This window comes from Mixophyes fleayi, chromosome 1 (genome assembly GCF_038048845.1).
Source record: "Mixophyes fleayi isolate aMixFle1 chromosome 1, aMixFle1.hap1, whole genome shotgun sequence".
NCBI classification, from domain to species: Eukaryota; Metazoa; Chordata; class Amphibia; order Anura; family Limnodynastidae; genus Mixophyes; species Mixophyes fleayi.
In genome coordinates this window covers 123,996,584-124,023,542 of record NC_134402.1, presented here as the reverse complement: position 1 = coordinate 124,023,542, position 26,959 = coordinate 123,996,584, and the positions used below count along the sequence as shown (strand labels likewise).

Below are 26,959 nucleotides of genomic sequence, written 5' to 3'. Positions count from 1 at the left end.
TTGTGTAATAGTCCTGATTCTTCCTTTTCTTCCTGACCTGGCTAGATGTAAATACATGCATTACCAAATAGCTACTCTCTTGTCCGGCACGCCGAAGAGAGTGTGCTGCTTCGTTATTCCCCTTGTCAAGGCAATCTGACATATATATTATTTTTAATTCTATGCAGTGCCTTTGAAGTGAATATTTAAGGTGAGGTCTAGGGTGAAAACATACATTGATGTTAGGTTTACAAGTAAATAGCAAAATTGACAGTATGTCATTTTAGATCAGGGCATGGCATTTAAACCTAGGTCAATTTAAGATCTAATGAATAAAGACAGGAAAGCTCATGGAGCATCCCCCTCATTGTACAAGACGACACTAAAATCCCTTACCAATTGTGGACAGTTATTATCACTGTGACCTGATGGTGGTTACAGGCACCACAGGATAGGAATGTGAATGTGGCTTTCATGTGCATATGTCATCTGTTAAATTGGTCACACGCATCATTTCAACTTTTTCCAAAAGAGTAATTGCTTTTCTGTGCAATCACTCCGTTGTACAATTCAAGCACACATGCCACAATCAGATCATGAGCCAAAAAATTAGTGATTACACGCATTGCAGAACAAAGCAGAAAGATCTTCTCGGCACATGTGCATTGTGAGGCAGTTGTACGGTAGTCAGACTTAAATCACTCAATTGCTCTAGACAATTTCAGTCAGCTTCAATGTGATCAAATTATCAATACATTTTGCTATTCACATTTCATTTTAGTGGATCTGTTGTCATTCACACAATTCACTAAGATATTATTAGATTGAGTGATTGGGTTGTAAAGTGTGAGGCCAGATTAATTTATTTGACTGCAGGCTGTAAAACAATAAAACTTGTTGTTATATATTTATCTGCAAGCTAGAAAACAGTGAATCTGTTTAATTATCACGCTCCCTTTTCAATACAGATATTATGGAGAGTCAGAGGCTAGACTGCGGCAGATATTTGCTGAAGCATCGCAACGGTAATGTTACAACTGTGAAATATTTTAGTGGTTCACTTCAGCTTGCCTTTATATTACAATGTATTGCATTATTGTTTTGTTTTAACTTGTTGGAGGAAAATAAGCATCTTATTTATTACTTTGGGGTACAATACTATTTTCAATCTATTTTCTTCAGAATTGCAGAATTCTAGTACATATGTCCCAATGTGCATTGTATCTAGAATTTCCTAATGCCTTAAAGTCTGTGATTTGTCTTTGTGTGTTGCATTTCTTTTTCTGCCGCCTGTTCTGCATATTAAGGTCCTTATTCAAAATACAAAAAATGCAGGCAAGATTGGCGAGGAGGTCTTGGCTCAGGATTTGTTCAGGTCTGATTCTGAATGTGGACATGGGCCATTTCATTGTCTAGCCATGTATATACAACAAATGTACTACTTATTCTTTAAATAGATCTGAGATTTAAAGGGAATGCTTCTTTTATTTTTATAGTCAACCTTCCATTATATTTATTGATGAGCTGGATGCACTTTGTCCAAAAAGAGAAGGGGCACAGAATGAAGTGGAGAAAAGGGTGGTGGCCTCCTTACTTACACTGATGGACGGGATTGGCTCGGTAAGATCCATATGCTTAAACCTGGGGTCGGGATAGACACTAAAACATAACACTGCACTCAGGGCATATCCTTATCTAGGGGCACTTCTGATATTGTGCCCTGCTCTACATCCCTGGATAAAAGACAAATGATGAAATTATGTTTTGTCAATATAGCAAGTTGCTATTTCTATTGGCTACAGCACCAACTATGAGCAATATTCCCCAAGTCTACATTATTAAGAATACAGAGCTTTTTATTCCTTTAGCATGTTTCCCCTTTGGGAATTAATTTCAGGAAAGCCAAGCATTGGCAAATTACATATTTTTTGGAAGTGTCCATCAGACCTTCAAGAATCCTATTTAACATATAATAATCTATGAAATGACCAGGTACATTTACTGTAGTAGACACCTCTCTTGCGCCCATAACTTTATGTCCAAATATGATTGTATTTTATCCCTCTGTTTCAAAGTGTTGCTGTGTTTTCTACCTTCATTGGTACCTTACATTTTACTCTCCCCATACACCATTCATAAGCCTCCATCACACATTCAACATCTTTTCTGTACTCTCGTGGATTACAGTGTTCACCTAGGCATGATTATCTCTGAGTGCTCCAATATATATTTGATTTTTTTTTTGTTTAATAATATGCGTATTTCTTAGGAAGGTCAGAGTCAGCTGTTGGTGCTTGGTGCAACAAACCGCCCTCATTCACTGGACACTGCATTACGTCGTCCTGGGCGATTTGACAAGGAAATAGAAATTGGTGTCCCTAATGCTCAGGGACGTCTGGACGTTCTCCAGCGGATACTTGTGAAAGTCCCACATCAGTTGACCGGGGAGGAACTGTTGCAGCTAGCAGACAGTGCCCATGGCTACGTGGGGGCAGATTTAGCAGCATTGTGTAAGGAGGCAGGTAAGTTCTTGTTATATCATAGAAATGGTGACAACATTATTGTACTGAAAATAAATCCTTACAACTATTTGGTTGTAATGTAACTGACATTCAATGCAGGAGGTGAATTGCTGGCTGATGGATGTCACATTTTGTAGTTTTGCAGAATCCTATGAATTTTGTAGATTTTGTTGCCTCTCAGATTGTAGAAGAGTAAAATGCCACTAAATACAATATGCAAAGTGTATACTCCCACATACATTCTGTACATAGACTGTTTTTGCGAACTTGAGATACTTCTTATTGGAAGATTTATTTTTCCATATGGTCATGCAGTGGTCCAAATGTTTGCCAAAATATTTTAAGACCTATTATAATAGAGACCATTGATTCGTGCATTTTAAACTTCAGTTGCAGTGTTCTCCCCAGAAACTTTTGCCAGCCAAGTGGTATCATGATGTTGTCGGGTCGGGGCAGTTGTAGTAATTGTCACGAAAACGCTCCCAGCTTCCGTGACTTTACGGTGTTTACTGTATGAGGTTACACACAATTCAGAGTCTCTCTCTACCTATCACACAGGTTATAGACCTCCTGAATCGCCCCCACACAGCGCTCTCACACCCCAACACACTTCAGGTTTGCCACCTCTTATTGAATACGGGCAATAGGACCCCAATATACTGTCCCACACTGGCACACAAGGCTTTTGGCTACCCACAGGTTAGCAGGGCCCACTCCAGCAATCAGACTCTTCACACCTCCAGACTGTTACACAAATGTAAATGCAAGCACACACTAGGCTTGTTAGTAAAATATATTAACAAATCACACACAGGCATTCAAAGGGTTAATTTGGTCGAGCTATATTCTTCTTAACAGGCTAACAAATTCCTTAGAGACGCCACTTACTGAATTTATAGATTTAATATACAAAGGTACAGGGCATACAGATATATATATATATATATATATATATATATATATATATATATATATATATATATATATATATACATACATATACACATTCAGAATATAACTTACACGAGTTGTATAACCTGTGCCATGAGAAATTGGCTTGGAAGATGGACAGCTTATCAATGTGGATTGATTTTCCCAAAAGACTGACAATTTGTTGTAACTGGTTTCAGCTTTTTAAAGACCCTTCCACACCTGTCCCTACCCCCAGGCTTGTGACACTTTTTTAATCACCATTTGCATGTCGTCTGATTTACCACCCAATTCTACTATGTGACCTAATTTTTCTGTTGGGTGTCCCACAGACCCATTTTTATTATTAATAGATTCCCTATGAATTTTCCCATCTATTGATAACAAACAAGCCTAGGTATAGGGTATCAGTTCAGCTTATACTCATTTCCTCAACTTCTCTATGTGGCAGAATTCTTAATTTGACATATGAGCTGCCCTTCATCATGCTATTGAGGAATATGTGGTTGATCACTACTTTTATTGATTTTAAGTGACATATTTTAAAACTGACTTATTTTTGTCTATATAAAATTATAGCCAAGCCAGCACATGGTCTCTTTGAGCCAGACACCATGCTGAGCAGTTCCTACAAGTCTATTCAGGTGTCAAAACTCCATCCCAGGCCAGGATATATCTCACCACAGGGGCCTTTTGAAGCTGCTACAAGTGACACTGCTATCTTCTAACACTGGGATGTGCATAGTCACCAAATACACACACAACAGACTTTCTTACTTCATATTTTACACTTTAGTAGCTCAATTTATCAATGGATTCATTTGATATACCATATTTATACTGCAATTAAGATTTAGGCCTTATTCCCCACAATTATGTGGCGGGTTAACCCTTATAAATAACTGTAAGTTCTCTATGTTCACGACAGTAATATTGAAAAATGTTGGAGGTTATTTCCCACACCTGCCAGGACTGGTCAGACTCGTGGTCATAACACACATTGTTGCCTGTTCTAATAGGAGAAACAATGGTTTATTCTATTATAATAGGAATCTGTTGGGCTATAAGTAAAAACAGACGGGTGGAGCACCCGGGAAATAGGTGCTGGGGAGAACATTGCAGGTCTCTGTGAGTGAAGACGACCCATGGAGGTAAACCATCATTGTGTATGTAGTCTTCTCTTGTGTTCTTTTATCTGGTGTCACTGACATAACATAATAAATTCTGATGTAATAATGTATGTAGGCTACATGTTTCTGAACCACTGTAGTTTTTCTAGCTCTCTATGGAAAAGCATGGCTGTTTGGTCTGGTAAAATGGGTATTATTATTATTAATATTTATTTATAAGGCGCCACAAGGCATCCGCAGCGCCGTACAGAGACAAACAAAATCACAATACAATGGGAGACAGCACAGTACAGTAAACACAGCAACTCAGTACGCTCAATGCACAGCTAGAGAGGGCGGGGAAGGGGGAGGGAGGATCCGCAAACGACGGGGCCCAAGAAGGAGGGCGCGGAAGACAGGGAGACCCCCAGGGGGGAGGAGGGAGCGAGAGTGGACGTGGGGTGGAGGACCCTCGAGGAGGAGGGCTAAGTAGCTGGAGAGCAGAGTTAGAAGTGGTGGAAACAGGAGGAGAGATGGCCCTGCTCAGAGGAGCGTACAATCTAAGGGATAAAAGATAATAATGAAGAGTTAAGTCATGTGTGTTTTTTTGTGGTTATATTTTCTTAAAGGATTCCTTGGGGTAATTGTATCAAGCTGCGATTTTTGCAGCGATTTGAATTTGATGCAAATCGCTAGAGATCACCAGCTATTTTAGCCACCGTCGCCATATGTATTAAATAGAGGTTTTTAGTCTGAAATCAGAAATCGCTGTTTATCTCGAGCGAGTTGCAGTGGTTTTAACATAGCATGCAGTCTCAAATCTCCCGTTTTTTGTTTTAAAAAAAAAACCAAAACCTGTGTCTTCTCCCCTCCACAAACCAATTAACCCTAGCGCTGCAAGCCTAGTGCTGGTAGTAACAAAATCAGGAGTGCTAAAAGCATGGGGTCCCCCTGATTTTACTACAGCCAGTACTAGGCTGGTGGCACTATAGCAGGGGGACTCATATTAATACCCTGCCTCAAAAACCTGGGTTATTGCTGGGGCAAGCCCCAATGACCCGGGTCGAGGCTGAGTGTGAACGGGTTCCCTGCTAATTCCTGGGTCTTTTGGAGGGTTATTCCCGGGTCTGAGCCAGATAGCCTCCAGTCTGAACGGTGAGACCGGGGTTTTTCAATCCGGGTCTCACCGAAAGCTATTGAAAACATATAAAAAAAGGAAAAACTTACATCACTAGAGGAGCCAATCAAAGCTCCTCTTGTGATGTTGCCATGCAGACCCGGGTTCAGTGTGAACCCGTGGGAGGCTGTGTCCCCCGGCAATATCCCGGGTTCATATACCTGAGATATTGCAGGGGCGGCAATGTGAAAGTGATATTACATAGCATCTGTCTTAATGGGGAATGAATTATTTCTCTGCCAAGCCCATTTCAGACAGCATGCCCACTCAGGGACTCAGAGCTGCCCCAGGAAAGTAAATGTGGGCTTAGTTAACATTTTTTAGGGGATCTACCTAAAAATGGGCATGGTGGAAAGATTGAAGGGTCCTGCCTACTAACACTTTAAAATAATCTCCTAAATTGCACAACACGCTGCCCACAAGGCCAATTTATGCAATCAGCGTGAAGCTTAACAAATACGGAATGCAGGGAGAAATAATAGTGCAATATTGCTGTCCCAGGTTCCCCTGTATCAGTTCTTCATTGTACTGGTTCTCACCATGAATGGGAAGGGGGCTTACCAAGTCCTCACTCCTGCAGCTGGAGCGAAACCTTCCATTCGTCCGTCAGGTCAGCCCGGCAGATAATTAGAATAAATGAGTGACACTCTGATTTTATGCCAGTCTGTCCTTGTACAACTGCAGAACTTAATCCTGTGTGTCGATACAGGAAAAGAGGAAATGTGTTAATGTGTTGCTGTGGGGAGGGGAGAATGTTCTGCTAAATGGTGGAGAAAGGAGAATGGGTTGCTACAGAGGTGATGGGGGGGATGTGTTACAAGGGGGTGGAGTATGCAGCGTGTGACTGGGACTCTGGGAAATTCCCCGGTGGGCCCCTGATGCCAGTGAGCCACAGCAACTTACAGTGAAGAGAGCAGTCATGATCGGTGTGGTGCGACATAAACCCCCTGTGCAAGGCAGATCGCACCCGCATGGACTCCCCTTCACTTGAAAACAATATGCAGGCTCTGGCTGTCTCTGGCTGTACAGAAGGGCAAAGTGCGAAGCTCTGCAATGCTAAATGTTATTAGGTTGGCCCCAACCCTTGATTTTCCCCAGTGAATTGTGGAAATGACCCAGTCCGACAAAGGTGAGGGGGAATGTGTTTTTTATAGAGGTGAGAGGGGGAAAAGTCCTACTGCAGAGATGAGGGGGGGGGGGGGGAGTGGGGCATGGCTCGCTCCTTGCACACTACTTGGGGTGGCTACACCCCCTCTGATGGCGGTGCACACATTTTGGTGGCAGGCAACATTTTTTACCAGAGAGGGATGCAATAATGCTGTGCAGAATACCTGCAGAGAGCTCCCTCTTTCCCTGCGACTGTAAAACTAATGTAAGTCAGTATGTATTTCCCAAGTATTACTTTTATTAAAGCTAACTTTCACATTGTTGACTTCATTTATGGGGTTTAGTTCTTTAACAAATGTGACATCCAATCTTTTACAATTCTGAATAAAATGAAAATTCAATTCGATAAGTCTATGTAATATTGTAATTAATGATCAGTTTATAGTATAGAGTGTTGTTCGGTGTCTGTTTTCTAGCCTGTGTGCAACAGGCTAGTAGCTATGTGACTTTGCAATCCTATATTATAAACAGCTTCTGTTAGAAGTTATTTCTCTCAAACTCTTTGTGACTTTAACCTTGTAAGGTGCAATGAGATGTATAGCCCAGATTTCTTGATATCCACACGTTGGTAAAACAAAATGAAACTAGTATTTTGGCTTTAAAGGGCTTTACCAGTGAGAATAATAAACCTTTCCTCCCACAACAGATTATAACCTCTTCATAGAGGTCATTATTATTTTTTTCTTTACCTACCCAATGATTGTTGATCAAGCTGTTTTGCACAGCACTTAGCTGACTGATTGAAACAATTTAATAGGTCTTGGTTACATACAGCTCTTCTTCCCCTTTAGTACACTCTACTATGCTGTATTGTGCTGCAAGGTTTCACTAGAATATGCTTTCAAATATAGCTTATTACAGTAATGGTCAAAAGTAATACACAAGTATTGGTTTTCACAAAGTTTTCTGCTTCAGTGTTTCTAGACCTTTTTGTCAGATGTTGCTATGGTATACTGAAGTAAAATTACAAGCATTTCTTAAGTGTCAAAGGTATTTAATTGACAATTACATTAAGTTTATGCAAAGATTCAATCTTTGCCGTGTTGACCCTTCTTTTTGAAGACCTCTACAATTCGCCCTGGCATGCTGTCAATCAAATTCTGGTCCACATACTGACTAATGGCCGCCCATTCTTGCCTAATTAATGCTTGGAGTTTGTCAGAATTTGTGGGTTTTTGTTTGTCCACCCGCCTCTTGAGGATTGACCACAAGTTCTCAATGGGATTAAGGTCTGGCGAGTTTTCTGACCATGGACCCAAAATTTTGATGTTTTGATCCCTAAGCCACTTAGTTATCACTTTTGCCTTATGACAAGGTACTCAATCATGCTGGAAAAAGCATTGATCGTCACCAAACTGTTCTTGTATGGTTGGGAGAAGTTACTCTTAGAGGATATTTTGGTTCCATTCTTTATTCATGGCAAAAATTGTGAGTGAGCCCACTCCCTTGGTTGTGAAGCCTCCCCACACATGAATGGTCTCAGGATGCTTTACTGTTGGCATGACACAGGACTGATGGTAGCGCTCATCTTTCCTTTTCTGCCCAAGCGTTTTTACAGATGCCCCAAACAATCTGAAAGGGGATTCATCAGAGAAAATTACTTCATCCCAGTTCTCAGCAGTTCAATCCTTGTACCTTTTGCAGAATATCAGTCTGTCCCTGATGTTTTCCCTGGAGAGAAGTGGCTTCTTTGCTGGCCTTCTTGACAGCAGGCCATCCTCCAAAAGTCTTTGCTTCACTGTGCGTGCAGATGCACTCATACCTGCCTGCTGCCATTCCTGAGGAGCTCTGCACTGGTGGGAGAGGGCTCACTCACAATTTTGCCTAAGAGCACTGCCATTAATAAAGAATGGTACTAAAACATCCTCCAAGAGCAACTTCTCCCAACCATGCAAGGACTGCTGAGGACTGGGATGAAGTCATTTTCTCTGATGAATCCCCTTTCAGATTGTTTGGGGCATCTGTAAAAACGCTTTGCCAGAAAAGGAAAGGTGAGCGCTACCCATTAGTCCTGTGTCATGCCAGCAAGTAAATCATCCTGAGACCATTCATGTGTGTGGATGCTTCTCAGCCAAGGGAGTGGGCTCACTCACAATTTTGCCTAAGAGCACAGCCATGAATAAAGAATGAAACCAAAATGTCCTTCAAGAGTAACTTCTCCCAACCATCCAAGAACAGTTTGGTGACAAACAATGCATTTTCCAGCATGATGGAGCACCTTGCCATAAGGCAAATGTGATAACTAAGTGGCTCGGGGATCAAAACATTGAAATTTTGGGTCCATAGCCAGGAAACTCCCCAGACCTTAATCCCATTGAGAACTTGTGGTCAATCCTCAAGAGGCAGGTGGACAAACAAAAACCCAGAAATTCTGACAAACTCCCATGAATGGGTGGCCATCGGTCAGTATGTGGCCCAGAAGTTGATTGACAGCATGCCAGGGCGTATTGCAGAGGTCTTCAAATAGAAGGATCAACACTACAAATATTGACTCTTTGTATAAAATTAATGTAATTGTCAATAAAAGCCTTTGCCACTTATGAAATTATTTTAATTTTACTTCAGTATACCATAGCAACATCTGACAAAAAGGTCTAAAAACACTGAAGCAACAAACTTTGAGAAAACCAATATTTGTGTCATTCTCAAAACTTTTGACCATGACTGTACAGTGCTAGAGAAGTAAGAGCTGCATGGAAACATGACAATGCTGGCTGGGAGCATACAGCTGAGAGGTGTGCAGTGTCCTCTCTTCACTCTGTTAGCTGTGGAATCTCTAGTTGGCGAGAGAGGTACTTATTTTTTTTGATTAGAGAACCCACTAAGTAAACCACATTTTAAGTAAATTAATGTGTGTTCCATGATCGGTAAAGCTACCAGGTGCACACTTGCATATATATGAGAAACAAATAACACTGAATTAATTTCACATCATGGAGTTTGATGCCCACTGAGCAGGCACAGCTTGGTTTCAGTGTAGAGGGGGGTGGAGACATGGTAGAGCAGGATCCTGAGTTTGGTAATCGCTGTCAGAAGAGGAGGTGAAGGAAAGGTTTGTCCTGATCTCGAACTGGCAGACTGGCTTGTATTTGGGATGTAAGTTCACGACTAACATTGCTGCAGTTGGATACTTCCGCTACAAAAAAAAGGGAATAATTGCTCCAGTAAAGATTGGAACAGGAGTGTAGTCAATGCCAGACAGGTGCTGGTGGTATGGGATTTAGTTATTAGTAGAACAAATAGAGTAATCTGTTATCTAAACTGTGTGGATAGATTGTTCGAGGGGTACTGCGGAGGACCCAGAGATTATCGTACATGAAAGTAGTAATGACAAAGTTAGAAAGAATGTGGGAGCTGTAAAATGGAGGGATTTGAGTTTTGGAGACTTTATTTTCTTTTCTGGCTACAGGTAGGGTAGCCAACACCTCAATGGGTTTCAGTGTAGCTGTACGGGGAATGATTGATGCCTCCTATTTTATGATGTCATGTGGACGTTAGGTACTTAAACTACAAGCTAAACTGCAAATTCAACATCTTTTTAAATGCAAGGGAAATGCCACAAGAGACTTGACACTGATAGATTACTCACTAATATACAGGAACGCAATATACAAACAGTAATATTGGCATTCTGTGGTACTTATATATTGTGATCCTGTATATTTGTGAGTAATCTACTAGTTTTGAATCTCTTGTGGCCTTGTTCACCTTCTTGTAGAATATCCGTTTCAGTCATTTGAGTCTATGTCCCACTTGTTATGATGCTACTTAGCTTCTGTAGCTCGTAACCTAGGAGTGTATATGCTGAGTCTCTGGGTCTTGAAACTTCCTGGTTAATTCAGTTGTTCTAACCAGCTTCACCTTTATAGCCTGGAGGCCATTTATATCATACGTGAGCCTCCAACTGGGTTCCATGGGTAAGGTTAGGGGTGTCGTTATTATCAAATAAAGCTGTGGAGAGTTCATTAATTTTTAGTGTGGTCTCTAGGTTGTGGAGGACTGCCTTGTTTACTAACTCCATGATGAGAAAAGGGTATGAGAGGCCAAATCCAAAAGATCTACTGTGATGGGGTCATGGACCAACCAGGTGATTGGATGAACTAAAGTGAGGACTTTAAATGTCAGATCATGGCTAAGTAGGATCATATCAGTTCTGGAATATGGGGAGTGGACATGGGAATGAAATGTATATTCAGGGTTTGCTTGGCCCCCCTGGAATCATAAAGCTGGTGCAGTTTTAGAAGATCAGCAAGAGTTCTGGTTATCGGATTTGTCTGGAAGCGTGCCAAAGGCGAAGCCCTACCTAAAGTCGGGATCAGGGTAGAATTAGATCTCCTATTTTAATTGATGATAGCTTGACTAATAGATTAGAAAAAAAATCTTTCTTGGTCCTGGTTAGGAGTGTAGATTTTCACAAAGGAGGTGTTCACAAAGAAGGTTTTTGCGAGAAATGAGTGTCCTGTAGGAAAACCAGACCTCCTTTAGTGGACTCTAGTAGGGCGAACGGTTTAGCTCTTTTTGGGGACCATTTAGTCCCTTGACGTTATGGGAAAATATGCATAGAGGCATTATAGATTTTAGAAGGAGTTGGTGCCGCATGTCCTGAAAGTGCAGAGAGGGGTAAAATAGTCCCTCCAGTTTGGCTGTCTTAGTGTAAGAAAATTATTAAAGAACATTACTATAAACACTTTCACAACAGTTCGCTCTTATATTAAATGTGAGTGCATGACAATAAATACACACTTTTTTTTAATAAACATTTTTTATTAAATTTTTCAAATGTGGTAACAGCATAACTTGGTACAATATGGTCAGTTGTGCCAAACAGACATGAAGTTCCACTTTAAAGTGCATAAGTTAGAGATCATGCATGCACATTAGGCTTCAAAAGATACGCATGGAGTTATGCTTAATCAATAATATAATTGGAAGAAGTGAAAGGGGAAGGAAGGAGGATAGGAAGGAGAAGTCACTGTTCACTATAGTGTATTGGTTGGAGTGAGTGGTACAAGCGCTGTACCGGTTATGTGGGGAGGCAGAAGTTCAGAACGCCAAAGGTGGGGGAGAGCCGTGATATACGGTCCAGGGAGTCCAGACCTGAGTGAAGGGGACAGGGGTATGACGTAGGATGCTCATGATGTGTTCCATATGGTAAACTTGCCAGATGCGATTGATAATAGAAGGGAGAGGAGACGGTTCAGGGTTTTTCCAAAATAGAGCAAGCTGACATTTTACCGCACTGAGTATATGTGTGATAAACTTTTAGGTGTGTTTAGGAACATCGGGCAGGTGGTGAGGTAGTAGAGAGTAAGACAGAGAGGTAGGAAGCGAAACTTGAGTGACAGTAAAGATGAAGCAATGGATAGAAGCCCAGAAGGGGATTCGTGTCAGGCAGAGCCAGCAAACGTGGGACAGAGTATCCACCTGACCACATCGGCACCAACACAGTGGGGAGGCGCTCTGGTAAATAATGTGGGTCCTGTGAAGGACTAGATACCAGTGATAATAGTTTTCTCAAGCATATTCGCAAATTTTGATACAAATCGAGGTTTTAACTATATTCAGGCGAATTTTGTCCCAGTTCTCCAGGGCGAGCTTTCACCCCCATGTCCTCCTCCCATTTGAGTTCATGTGGCTACTTGGGGGGGGGGGGGGGGGGGTTTATTTTGTGAAATATAAGGTGGAAAATGAGGCCTCTAGAGAAAGTGCGGAGAGAGTAGAAGGACACTAGAGGGAAAGTCCCGTGAATATCGGTCACTGTACCCCTAATGGAGTCATAAAAATGGCGTAGCTGTAAATATTGAAAAAAGCGAGAGTAGAGGAGGGGATATTGGGTTTGCAGGTCGGCAAATGTGGAGAACAGTTGAAAGGGGGGTCATGTCTGTGAGAAATTTAATGACCTGTTGTATCCAAGATGGAAATTGAGTCGGATGAGTGCCTGGAGGGAAGGAAGGGTTATTTTATAAGGGAGTCATTCACCAGGCGTTAGGAGCCAAATCATATGATGTCACAGTGTGAGACCAGGTGGTGAGCGAGAATACCAGGGAGGGGAGGGGGGTTGCTAGGAGGGGAGTGGCAGACACCTGTTATATCGGGGTTAAGCCAAATTTTGCTAGCAAGGGGTTCGATCATAAGGGCAAATATAAGAGGGGAGAGAGGACACCCCTGGCAAGTGCCGTTGTAGATCACGAAGGAGGAGGATTGAAAGTCGTTGGCCAGAACAGATGCAGTGAGATTGAAATATAGATATGCAACAGCATGCAGAAAGGGAATTTCCATGGCCATAGCCATCAGCCGCATATATGGCCACCCCACCCTGTCAAACGCCTTTTCTGCGTCCAAAGATATAAGCAGGGTGGGATTGCCACGTAGGTTGGAAACAAAATTCAGGTCAATCGCACGGAGTGTGTTGTCTGATGCATGGCACACAGGGATAAACCCTATTTGGTCTGGGTGAATCAGTGAGGTGTTTACAGAGTTTAGGTGGTTGGGAACGATTTAAGGTCTATCTACGTTTAAAAGTGATATAGGTCTATAATTGCTACAAAAGTGGGGGTCCCGGCTGGGTTTAGATTTTACCATGATGTCTGCTTGTGTAATGGCTGAGTCGAATTTGGACCCTAAGAGTATGGAATTAAAGAGTTCAAGGAGCATGGGCATGAGAGATGCTACAAAGGTTTTATAGTAAATTGCCTTATCCGTCGGGACCAGAGGCTGAGGCATTTTTCAGTTGTTTAATAGTTTAAGCAATTTTTTCCTTGGTGATGGGTTCATTGAAAGAGTTGGACTCGGCCTAGTAGTTTAGGTAAGTGGAAAGAAGAGAGGAAATCGGATATCCTATAATGGAGGGTTTCAGAGTTGGTAATACGGGGGGAAATATTATAAAGTTCCGAGTAGAATTCCTTGAAGCTGTCTGTAATGACTTTAGGATCATATGTGAGATCGCCTGAGGGGGGGTCTTAATGGAGGATATGTGGTTGCGCGTACGTTTATCCCTCAGTTTCTGGGCCAATATTCTGTCCGCAGGAACTCCCTATTCATAGTATTTTTGTGTAGCCATTGAAAGGTTTTAGTGGCTTTTTTAGAGAGGAGTTGGTGTAGTTGACTGCGTAGGGAAATTAGTTTAAGGCGGGTTTTGCGTTTAGCAAACCATTGGTGTAGTATCGTTAGTGAAGAAATTTGTGACTCCAGTTCGTTAATGCAAACCAGTTCGGCCTTGCGTCTAGCAGCTGATAGGTCAATGAGTGTGCTGCGGATGGTGGCCTTATAGGCTTCCCAGAGGACAGCAGGGGAGACATCTAGGGAGGAGTCTATGGAGATAAAACTACTTAATGGAGTTAGAAATATAGGACACTTGGTTGGGTTTCAAGAGGAAGGTGTTGTCTAGACACCATTTCGGAGGAGAGGAGCGAGGGAAGGGTAATCTCCAAAGACACCTCAGCGTGGTCTGACCAGGTTATTGGGGAGATGTCAGTCAATAAGAGATTGTGTCGTGAGTTGGTCAATGAGGATAAGGTCAATACGAGTATGTAAATTGTGGGGACTGAAAAGTGGGTGTATTGTCTACCAGTGGGGTGAGAAAGTCGCCATGAGTCCTAAAGGTCATGAGATTTAAGGAGTGAGGCTAGATGTCTGGATTCTAGGTGTGAGGAGGAAGGGGAGGAGGACGCGAAGGAGCGGTCTACATTGGGGTCCAATGTGGTATTAAAGTCGCCACCTACTATAACGTGGCCCTGGGCGAGAGAGGCTAATTGGTCAAAGAAACCAGTGAGAAAGGCACCCTGTCCGAATACACACATTTATCTAATAGGAAACTTATCCTTGAAAAGTTTTGTTAACAGATAACCATTGGTAAGAAGGATTTGTCTGGTATTGAGTGTGTTACTTTGTAATTGTCTTTCCTGCAGTGCTGTGGGTAGTGTTGATCCTTCAGTGTCGCTCACATAGATCATGAGATCATGTGATTACATTTTGAAAGGATAGTAGAAGTGGAAAAACTGTTTAAAACCCCTTGAAACTAGCGAGGCCTAAGGTGCTTTTAGCACCAGTGTGCACACAGAGTTGGAATACAGCTCAGTGAGTGTGTCAGAGAAGAAAATCACCAATAACCCCTATGCTAATAAAGTACATTGCATAGTATGACGTAACAGAATCCTGTTACGTTCTGCTTTAGAGTAATGCAGCCCTTTTAAATATATATGTAATATATATATATACGTTTGCTTTAGCTGCATACTGTCTTTCTGTGTGTGGAATGCCTTAGAGGAACCTGGACCAGCATGTGCCACAGGGAGCAGTGAAGATTTGCTGTCATACAAGGTTGTCCCTATTGTCATTGCAACATAGGAATCCCAAGGCCCAGTGGAAATGAGATACCCTAATGCTCCAAACAATGACTGATACTGCAATGCCACGCGCCCAAGCTCTGAGGGCAGGATCCATTTCCAAGTTGACCATTCAGCTTGTAGCCCAAATTGCGCAGATATGGCCATTTGGATCTCAGTCCAAGCATCAAGATCAAGGGCTAGATTTACTAAGCTGCGGGTTTGAAATAGTGGAGATGTTGCCTATAGCAACCAATCAGATTCTAGCTTTCATTTATTTAGTACTTTCTACAAAATGACAGCTAGAATCTGATTGGTTGCTATAGCAACATCCCCACTTTTTCAAACCCGCAGCTTAGTAAATCTAGCCCCAAGAGCGCTTATAAGCACGGTTGGCAGATGACAGCAGATTGTGGTTATCTACAGGCCTGATTCAAGGGCATGCAGAAATATGATTGTTTTTTTTTTGGGCATGTTGATAAGTCAAATATGCAGCTATACCAGGCAAATTAGCAAATATCAACTTCAATATTACTGCATGTCTAGTTTTTCTACTTTGTCTAATTGAACATTGATTAACTTAGGCAGTAAGATGATGAAAATGAAATTACTACCAGATACTGGTGGGAATTACCTTTAGCCATGGGGCTAAGGTTTGGAAGAGTGGGAACAATATCTTGATTAATGGCTCACAAATGTGTATCGCTGGCATGGTGGGTTATCATGGCTTCTATCTCTAGGCTGCATTTAAAAATATATATACTTATTTTTTATTTATAAAATGACAACTTGTACAAACAGTGTAAATAAGTAATACAAACTGTTCAGTAATTCAACTGTGGTATAACAAACAATAAAGGAAAATAGTGAAATAGAAAAAAACATTATCAGTGTGCTATTTATAGATTTTGAAAATGAGTAAAATGGGCATGGTTAGAAGGGGAGGAGGGATGAACGCCTTACTCAGGATTCGCTAAGAGAAAGTAACATATAAAGCCTACTAAATTGTCAGAAAAAAATATTTTTAATGACATAGAACCTCCAAAAGTTAATTATGCCTTAAAAAATTTCAATGGGATCAAACTAACATATTTGGTATTAGAAGATTGAAAACCTATTGTTAGTGTTCTCAGCATTAAACACTTTATAAATTACTTCCTGTCCTAGGTACACTATATTGTGCAGCCATACAGCAGCAATAAGCATATGCAAGTAACATCTGTTTTTTCACAGTGAAGTATTAATTTACAAAACTGACTTTTCGGCCCTCCGCTCCTAAGCAGGATATTAATCTCTTAAAGCGTGCATGAATTTCTAATGTCATGAGAAAGATAAGCCTTGCTTTTTTTTTTTTTGAAAACCACTAGGAAATGTTAATAATTGAGCAGGGAACAAGCTGTGGAGATCACTGGTTGGCAATCTAGCTCTCCTAATATAGGGATTTATTGCGTTCGTGGCCTTGTAAGGCAGCCTGCGCAGCTGCATCAGGGTGAATGTAAATAGAGCCTGATTTCTTCAAGAAGGGGATTCATGTGATTTGTTTAGAGTGGAAGGAAGTATTTAGTTTGTAATGCTTAAAATTAATCTTCAATATCCGCACGATCTGCACACCCTTTTGGCGTGCTGTTATGAAACACTGGGCCTCTGATGTGATAGCATCATGGGGGCCAGTGAGGTTTGAAGGCATAGTTTAAAGAGTAAGACTAGACAGTGAAAGTCTAATTGAATCCAGACAGGCCTGTATTATTTGAAAGTTTATTATCATTTAGAGTAAGGAGGGGGAGGGTGCAACAGGGAAATGAATTACTAAAGTTTCTCTCCCTATATTTCCTTCAGATTACAGCTTTTGTCTTCTTAAAGAAATACAAGCGCTGAAACATTTCAAGATGTTTCTTGAGCATAGCATCCCTTTGGTCTGTGACATGAAAGTTATGCAGACAAGCAAAGCCATTGAAATCCGTGTTAATATATAGTCTTGTTTGTACAGAGATACTTCACCTTTTTTATATTCTCTGGAGGTGTCTTCTCCAGTTAAAATGGAGCAACAACGTAGTGAACGTTTGTATACTAGCCAGTGAATCTTTGTTTTCATAAGTAACTGTTCTGTCTTACTTTCTGTATACTCCAACTAGAGTGACTGTAGTTGCCTCATGTAAAATTGAAAGCGTTAAAACTAAGACTCGAGACCAATAGCTAGGATTCGTGACTGCCAGTGTGCTTGTGTGTAAGCGCGTTTCCCTATTGTTTGTGTGTGGGTGCAAATGTTTGTCAATGTAGACGTGTGTCCATTTATTTTAGACTGTATGAGTTTTATTCTTACATTATTGCATACTTGCCTACTTTTAGTAGGCGACGTCCGGGAGAGGGCCGTGACTAATAAGCATCGAATCGCGTCATTTTGGCCCCGCCCCCTCAAGTAAAACAATGTTTTGTCACAGGGTGCGGGGCCAAAATGACGCGATTCTCTGTGAATTGCATCATTTTAACAAAGGAATTCCGGGATGCGGGAGAAATGGCAGCTCTCGTGTGAGCCCGGGAGACTGACCCTAATTTCGGGAGTCTCGCGGATTTTCCGGGAGAGTTATTATATACTTCTGTAAGTCTGTCTTTTTGTCAGTTCATGTTATTTCTGTAAACTGTAAGTTTAAAAAGATTTTAATTAGCAAATATGTCATGTTTGTGTATTTATAGTTGTGTCTTTGTTTAAATATGCAGGTGTCATGATGTCATATGTGTTCTGTATTTGTAGAGATATGGTGTTGTATTGGGTCTTGGTGCAAATTAAATAGTTATTTTGTGATATGTTCATGATCCAATTTATTTTTTAAGGCCTTTTACACAGATGTTGATTTGAAACATTGTGGGCCTGATTCATTAAAGCACGGTAAAATGTAAACTATATTTCTTTTGTTAAAGCACATAAATTGAGCATATGTTTGTCAGTATTCAACAAGGAGTGGTTGTAAATATACATCTGTTGATGAATACAGGTCTAGGTCCGCTTTGCTCTAGTAGACCGTACACTGCAGGATACGTCCAACACATGTGGAATATAAAGTACCAAAAGAACGCACAGAGAAAAAAAAATTCAATTAATGTCACCTGTTAATACTATAGTCATTAATGACGAAACAGAAAAAAAGTTGTTTTTTTTTACCCCCCCCCCCCCCGCCCATAAAATACTTTTGTCAGGATGTTATTTATGACATGCCCCTTACAGTACATTCACAACTGCATATGCCCAGTCCCCTCCCTGTTTTGCCCCTGAAATCATAGCGGTAAGGATCTTTTGTGCTCAAAGATGAATCTGATGTTGCTACGTTCATTGGCATATCATCAGACTCTGGCATGCCGAGAGCGATTCTATGCAAAATACGGCACGTATCGGCATTTACGTTCCTTAATGAAACCGTTGTAATTTGGGATTGTCCCGCCAGAACCAGGACAGATGACAAACTGACTCCTACCTGGTTTTGCAGCTTTCTCTATCTGCTGCTGGTATCTTAAGCTCAGTTGCGGCTTGTCCGGATCCTGGAATGTTAGGGTTCTGTTTGTGAAAAAATGATATGTATATGTCATATTGAAAGCCTAGCAGTGAGTGAAACTCTAAGCCTCCCTCGCCCTAACAAGCCCCAACATTAAATAAAAAAAAACACATTTAACTACTAGGCCTCCCTCAGAGCAACCATTGACATTAATTTAACCAATGGTTAAATTAACACCATTCACATTTAATTAATATACCTATTTTCCTCCGACATTAAATTAATAGTATCCATATTTAATAAATAATTATATTTTTTGTTCCAAACAGCCCAGAATTTAAATAATTATTAATATTTAGTAAATGGTCCTCCCTCCCAAACTCAGCCCCATGTTCAATGAATAGCTACCAAACCTCCACAGTATTGAATTAATAGTCCCATCGCCCCACTTTAAATTAATAGGCCCCACCATCACCCCAGTATTAAATTAAATAATTCCACCATCAAATAAATGGCCCCACCAATAAATTAATAGTTTACACCCACCATTAAATGATTTTCCCCACCCTCAACCTACAATTTAATGGCTCGCGCCCCCCAACATTAAGAGCCCCTTGCCAGCCTTCCGCCACACATACATATAAAGCACCTCCCCCAAATGCTTACGGAAGAAGGTAAGCATTTGTCTGTGCTAAATATTGTCGGTACTGAATATTGCTTTCTGTCACAAAAATATTTTTTTTTAGCATAAAAGAAAAGAACAGTATAATCATTTATAGAAATATAGAAGACACCATTGGTCTTCCTGGGGATGTGTCTATAATCCTGTAAAACTTCACTAGGTACAGTTGTTTGTCAGTGGAGAGTGGCTTTCTGGAAAGCAAAAAAAATAATTAAGTGGAGTTTTTTTGTTTTAGTATTAGATGTTCTAAAAGAAGTCTCTGTAGCAGTGTATTAGTCTAACCAAACATCATATATAACTATACGCCTGTTGAACACATTATCATTTTTTTTATCCTTGTATGCTATAGCTAATGTATATACTATTCCTTCCTCTCCTACTGTACAACAATACTTCTCTTTATCTCCCTTTTTTGCTTATTTTATTGCATAGAAGTGTGTATACCTTCTTGCTGTTTGAACGTATATCCCTAGTCTTTTCATCAGTTTGCATCACATTGATTTACATTACAGCAAAATTATATGATTTTATTTATCTTTTCAAACAATGTTCCAGTCTTTTGTGATTGTGTTGTCTACTTATGAGGAGGACATTTATGTGCTGGGGGCTGTTGGCAAAACTGCGTTCTCACTGTACAAACAGTAGAGCTTCCTGCCCCATAAAAATTGTGAAAGCACTGCACATCCACCCACATAGCCGTTCTCTAGCCAAAAATATGTCCCAGTTCCTAAGGACTTCACGATGTTGTCAAGGGCTGCATTCATATTCAATACAAGGATAATTACATTTTAGGAAACCGTAATTGTTAGGAAAAGAATTATGCAGACATCCAAATAAATCTGAGGCTACCAGGAAAGAAAATGAACAAACCACAAAACCACATCCTTATTCAGTATGGTAACCTAGGGCAAATGGACAACTATTAAAGGAAAGAGCAGATTTTAGAGTGATTGCAGCAAGCAAATATTAAATCCAGACTTTAAAAAAATCAGTGTGGGGAAGTTATTCGACTTCATATTTTTCTTGTCAGCTAATAGTGCTCTAGCACTTTAATAAAAGCTCTGGGTTAAGATTAATAAAATGTATCTACAGTTTGATGGTTATGAATTTTCATGCTTTGTAACAGAACACATTTTGTAGTCTGTTCTTTCTAATCCTTCAGCAGTGTTGTAGTGTTGGTTCTTAGGTATACTAACTACTGGAGACCTTGGATAACCCCAGTGTGCGCATTTTTTAGCAGCCCATGACAGGAAGGTGCATTAGTATAAGTGTAAATGATGGACTTGATGATTTTGGCCATGTTGTTTTGGTTGGTCTTTGTTCCATTAGATATGGAGAAAATCTTGCTCAGAAATATAAATAAAACAATATTTTATAACACATTTATTCCATATAGTGAACGTGTACTTATGGAATTATTTTTACAATAACAATTTAAGGGGGAGGTTCATTTGGACCACTGCACTTGGTGCCACTTGGACATCACTGCGATGTCCGGCAGCCATTACTGCAGGAATCTCCGCTGATTTTTCTGCGCAGCTCTATGGGGTGCGAGAAAAATCGAGCTGAGATTCCTGCCATAACATCGGCGTGATCTGCCTCCGTGGACGTTCCAGAGACACAATGTCCTGAGTTGAATCTCCCCCTAGTCTAATTAGTGTTTGGAAGGAAAACAAAAATCATATACCTTGCTAATGAAATGTGCAGACTCCTCAATACATGATCTGTTCTTCAGGTACAGTCTTTATATATTTAGTGATGGAAGGGTGACATTAGATTAATTCAGCTGTTTATCCCTCCAGTGACCAATGTCTTCCACCTTACCTCTACAAAAGGTATTATAACAAGAATGTGTAGAAGTGAAGAAATATTCCATGCCAAAAACCTATAAGAAGCACCGCATGCAGACACATGATGCATAAAAACATAGGGACTTTTTGCACCTAAAGGTGGTATATCAAGCTCACTAATACCACTGGGTTATTGTAGAATCATTGATGAAGTACTGCTTGGTGCAAAATGTCTCTGTATGTTTTAATGAACCTTGTTATTGATATTTGAACAATGGCAATTTTGTATTCTTTTTACGACTTGGTTTCATATACAAGCATCAATTTTCTTTTCTCTCCTTTGTGTGGGGCTGATTCTGTCGTCATATAGGAACTTCAGATATACCTGTGCCTGGTACAGGATTCCTTTAACGTTGGGTCAACTGGTGGTTGATGGCTAGCAGCCTTTTAGTGTTAAAAGGGAAGTCATGTGGTTTTAGTCATGTGCTTAAGTAATCTCTGGAACTGTGCAGTCTCTTTTAAAAATATGGCCTTTGAACAACCAAGTCTGTACAAAATGTTTAGGTTATACATGGTCTTGCATGTGTAATCTAGTAGGATTATGGATCTTACAGTTGACATGTGATTTTGCTTGCAGTGGCTTTCTGAAAAGAAAAACACAATTGCACGCACATCTGAGCTTTGCTGTGGGTTTGTTGTGGTATGTCATACAGCCCGATGTGTCTTAAGTTTTGTGTGGTCAGGTTTCAGCACTGGAGTAATGTGGGAGGAGAGAGCGATTATGAAAACAGTATGAGGAAACAGGAAAATACATGCTCTTATTCCCTGTCTGCTTTTTATTATCGCTCAATGTAAAAAATATTTCCAGCTAAATGATGACCCCAGAAGTGGCTTGTGCACGCACATTTTACTCGAATGACTTCAGGCTTTGTTTAGAAAGCTTTGATCACTCATTCCCCGATTTGGAAAGGGGAAACTGGATTTTAAAAACATAAATAGATCGGTTTATGGTTTTCGGTGGGCTTAATAATGCAAGCAAAAGGAAACATACCTCTGTGATTTTTTAATTCATGCCTGTTTATGTACAACCGTACAATTATTGTCACTAAGTTATGTTCTTTGTTCTACACTGTCACATTAAAAGTAGATTGAAGTTAAAGTGTGCCTGTCTTGCAGTTTGAAAAATCTCCAAAAATTTAATCTAAAATGTATTAATACACATACCATTACTGAAAAAAAACAACTTTTCCCCTAGCCATAGCCTTCGTGATCCTCCGTTGAAAACTTGTAGGGCGCACCAATCAAAAGCAACTTGTGATTGGTTCTCCCGCTCACACACCCCCTCCATGACCCTTTAAAGATGCTAATTTTTATGTATTTGCTGGCTCTGTATTACAGAACTGACCGAGCCCTGAACAAAACCGCCATTAGCAGCCTCCTGAGTTCTGGCTGGAGGGATCAGTCTATGCGTTAGGAAAAATCTTTCCTTGGTGATGATGCAGCTTTAAACAATTAGTTGTAATCCTGAAATTGGATATCTTATTTTTATTTGTCTGAAAGAAACATTTTACGTGGACAATAAAGTTTGTGCTGTATATGGTATTGTTTGTACATTGCAGTTTTTTTTATTGCTTTTAACATCGAATTGTAACTTTTGTTCATGTTATAAACACTTTTTTTGTATTATTTGTGTTCTTTAGGCATTTTATCTCTTAGCATGCACTAGTAGCTTCCTATTATTATTCTGTAATTAGTTGGATAAAAAGTGTTTACGGATGTGTTACTGATATATCCAGGTCAGGAGAAGTTCTTTTTACACACTTCCTTGTCTAATCCGCTGCTAATAATGTCTGCTAGCGACCTGTCACATCTTTCCGGCTGTCACTGATGCCTAATGATAGTAGCCATGCTGAAATTGGTAGTATATTCTTAATTTTTGCAAAATAAAAGTGAATTTTTAGATTATATACATATACTTGACCTGAGTAACACAACCTCCTGATGTCTGGTTGTCACTGAGCAGATAATATTGTCACTATCTACATAAAGGTATAGAAGAAATTGCACCCACCAGGCAACAAGTTGCACATTTTTAATTTCCCTAACATGCCTGCATGATGCTGTACTGAAGAAGTATGCTGTACTGTTTCATTTAGGGGGACTGAAGAGGGAAAAGAAATATGATCTAAATACTTAAAGTAGTCTATACATATTTAACATCTCATGTACATCCAGGCAAGCGTAACAACTTCATTAACCTGTTCACTGCAGAATAATCAGTTGTAGCTTTTTAGGTTCAACTGGGAGACTGCGCATTTTTTGCTCAACATTTCACTTTCAGGCCCATTGATTGGGGATTATGTGATTGCAGATTGATGATAGTGAAGCACCCGTTTAAGAAATATGTCACAGCTTTTCACACCAAGTCTGTCTCACTGTCAGCAGTGAAAGGTGATGGCCAAGTTAGTTTCTGTACAATTAAATACTAATAAGGAAATTTGAGGAAAACTACTCAGAAAGGGTTGTAGATAAGTGGATACCCTCCCATCAGAGGTGGTTGAGGCTAATACAGTAGAGCAATTAAACATGCTTGGGATAGCCATAAGGATATCCTTACAAAGATAAAAAACAGGGTTTGATGTTACGATAGGTTATAAATTGGGCAGACTTAATGGGCCAAGTGGTTCTTATCTGTCGTCCAATTCTATGTTTCTAAGCCAGTTGTCAGTGCCTTCCTTTCTCCAACATATCTTTTTCATTTTAATTCCACATAAAACTATTTAATTTTTCAACCAATTATCGTACCAATCACACGATAAACAACTGTTAGGTTGATATTGCATTAGTGTGTACGCTCCCACAATCATGCTTTATCGTACCAAAACACATCGTATCGTTTGATTTGGTTTTATAAATGTCCTAAAATTCCCAGTCAACGATAGAATGATGTCGGGGCAAATGTGAACGTGTGTACGCACTCTTGACTAGCATGTAGGCAGATCTCTATAGAGTGTGTAGAGTCACAATCTTTTCAGCCTATGGTTATGACAGATGAAGAACACAGATATCAATGTAAATCATGAAGGTGTGTACACATGAATCTGAATGCTCTTCGGGACTTTCAGTCATTGGTAAAAATCGTTACAGAAATCACATCTGCAGTTGTTTTCTGTAGTGTGTACCCAGCTTTACACATACATAAGAAAATTACTTGGCTGAAAATATATAACACTACATATAACTTCAATATAATACATGTAATTTTATTGTAACTATTCTGTGACCATAAATGACTATTTTATTTATATTTATATATATATATATAATATATATTGTCACGGTTCTTACGAGGAAACTCGGCAGATGTAGCAAACCCAAGAGATTTGCACAGTTTGGCACTACTCCAACAGGGCGCGGAGTCTAACGAGGAGACGGTGTTCACCAGGAACCGCTGCAAAGCGGTATGGGCTTAGCCGCGTCTACCTCGCAGGTCGCGGTCCCTACTAGAGCACTGTACGGAAGTCCCTGGGAAGGCTACAGGCAGTAGTACCGTAGGAAGGGCAGTCAATACAATAAGTGATGGTAATGAAGATGATGCAGATCGGTGTAACTCTGCAGACCACTATGTGGTGTAAAGTTCAGGAGAATGAGCGTCAGCTCTGAAGACAAATGTAGAGGAGATGTCCGGAGATGAGCGTCAGCTCTGCAGACCACTATGTGGCGGAGAGTTCAGTAGAGTGAGTGTCAGCTCTGCAGACCACTATGTGGCGGAGAGTTCAGTAGAGTGAGCGTCAGCTCTGCACACCACTATGTGGTGTAAAGTTCAGGAGAATGAGCGTCAGCTCTGCAGTCCAGAAGGGATGTAAATAGCTGGGAGGTAACAGGAAGCCACTTCTATCACCAGGAGGTGACTCAAAGAACAGGCACTGAAGATAGGGAGGAGGTGCCTTTTAAAGTTGCCGCCAAGGAGAAGGACCAATCAGCTGCAGGCAGGGAGATTAGTGTCACCGCCGGGTCTGCGCATGCGCGGACACGGATCCAAGATGGCGGCGCCCAGCGGGAAGCAGAGCGCCGGAGCTAGGTGAGTCTGTCGGGTGCGCTGCCTGCAACCGGCGCGTGATATATATATATTAAAAGCACACAATAGATATAAAAACAGCGCTAATAACCACAACGTAACCACCAATGTAAATCACTGGTAAAATGAAGTACCAAATAAACACAATCAGTCCCGGAAAAAACACATAGCTCATTTAAGAGCGGCAGCCTTGAATAACTTGGATCCAGATGGTTAGTCCGGAAGGGTGTAGTAACTGCGAATAGATAAACAAGTATGGCGCCCCAATGTGTAGTATTGTGAGTAATTTGGGAAGATGTAATAAAATGCGTACAATAAAGATGAAGTCGAAGAACATATGGTAGAATAGGAGTTCCTCTTCTGAGGTGATGCCTCCCCCTCTCCAACAGTAGCGACAATGTGGATCAAAAAATAGAAAAAACACATATAGTGTAATATAATTATGTAATATATCACAAATATGTGATAAAACCTCCACCAGGATCAATTGTTAGCCCGGCACCAGATGGGTTAATATTATGAATACACCTCCAAAACACAAGCAATTTATACTGCGTACCAGATAGTGTGAAGTGTACTCTAAAACGGCAATTCCTCAGTCAGAAGTCATCCAGGGCGGTAATGAATGAGATAGACAAAAGGATGCAGTATAAACGTATGAAAATAACAATTTATTAAAAAAGAGTAATAGTAACTCACATATAGTAAGAATAACGATGCCAATAGCGACCACAGCTCAACGTGTTTCGTCCCAGCACAGTGGGACTTTCTCAGGAGCAAATAACATATTGAACATTCAAAAATACCGGCCTTATAACCGGACAGTCGCGCCATTTTGATGCATGTGCAGAACCGCCATACACTGCGCATGCGCAAGAGAAAACTTTATCGATAAGTACAATTTGGTATTGAGGACAATTATAGTCACTCCGTGAGATACCAAAGTTATATGGTTACAAATACAGTAATGCGTATAAGCTAATATGCGGGCAATACATCCTCACCTTTATAATTAAATAAATAGATAGGATATTGAATATATAATGATGAGAATAATATTAAAATACCCATCATATAAGATAGGGTAACTCAACAATATAGAAACTAAATAAAGTGCTTGCGGTTACCAATCTAATTACACGCTATAACATACATCTAATATACATCAAATATACATCAGACCGATCTTGATTCAAAAACCTTGCAAGACCGAGTTTACCATAATAGAACAATAAATACCATATAATATAACATATACATGATAAATAATAAAAATCTGGCTTGAAATTAACATTTGAATGTTCAATATGTTATTTGCTCCTGAGAAAGTCCCACTGTGCTGGGACGAAACGCGTTGAGCTGTGGTCGCTATTGGCATCGTTATTCTTACTATATGTGAGTTACTACTACTCCTTTTTAATAAATTGTTATTTTTATACGTTTATACTGCATCCTTTTGTCTATCTCATTCATTACCGCCCTGGATGACTTCTGACTGAGGAATTGCCGTTTTAGAGTACACTTCACACTATCTGGTACGCAGTATAAATTGCTTGTGTTTTGGAGGTGTATTCATAATATTAACCCATCTGGTGCCGGGCTAACAATTGATCCTGGTTTAGGTTTTATCACATATTGGTGATATATTACATAACTGTATTACACTATATGTGTTTTTTCTATTTTTTGATCCACATTGTCGTTACTGTTGGAGAG

At 40.3% G+C, this 26,959-nt stretch overlaps 1 protein-coding gene across 1 annotated transcript in view; it reads left to right on the top strand.

Annotated features, from left to right (window-relative positions):
* AFG2A (AAA ATPase AFG2A) overlaps window positions 1-26,959 on the top strand; it is a 323,232-nt gene that overhangs the window by 16,666 nt on the left and 279,607 nt on the right. The window contains exons 7-9 of the mRNA XM_075200108.1: window positions 948-1,004; window positions 1,476-1,599; window positions 2,249-2,501. Coding sequence (XP_075056209.1) covers window positions 948-1,004; window positions 1,476-1,599; window positions 2,249-2,501 — 434 coding nt within the window. The remainder of the gene's footprint in view (window positions 1-947; window positions 1,005-1,475; window positions 1,600-2,248; window positions 2,502-26,959) is intronic.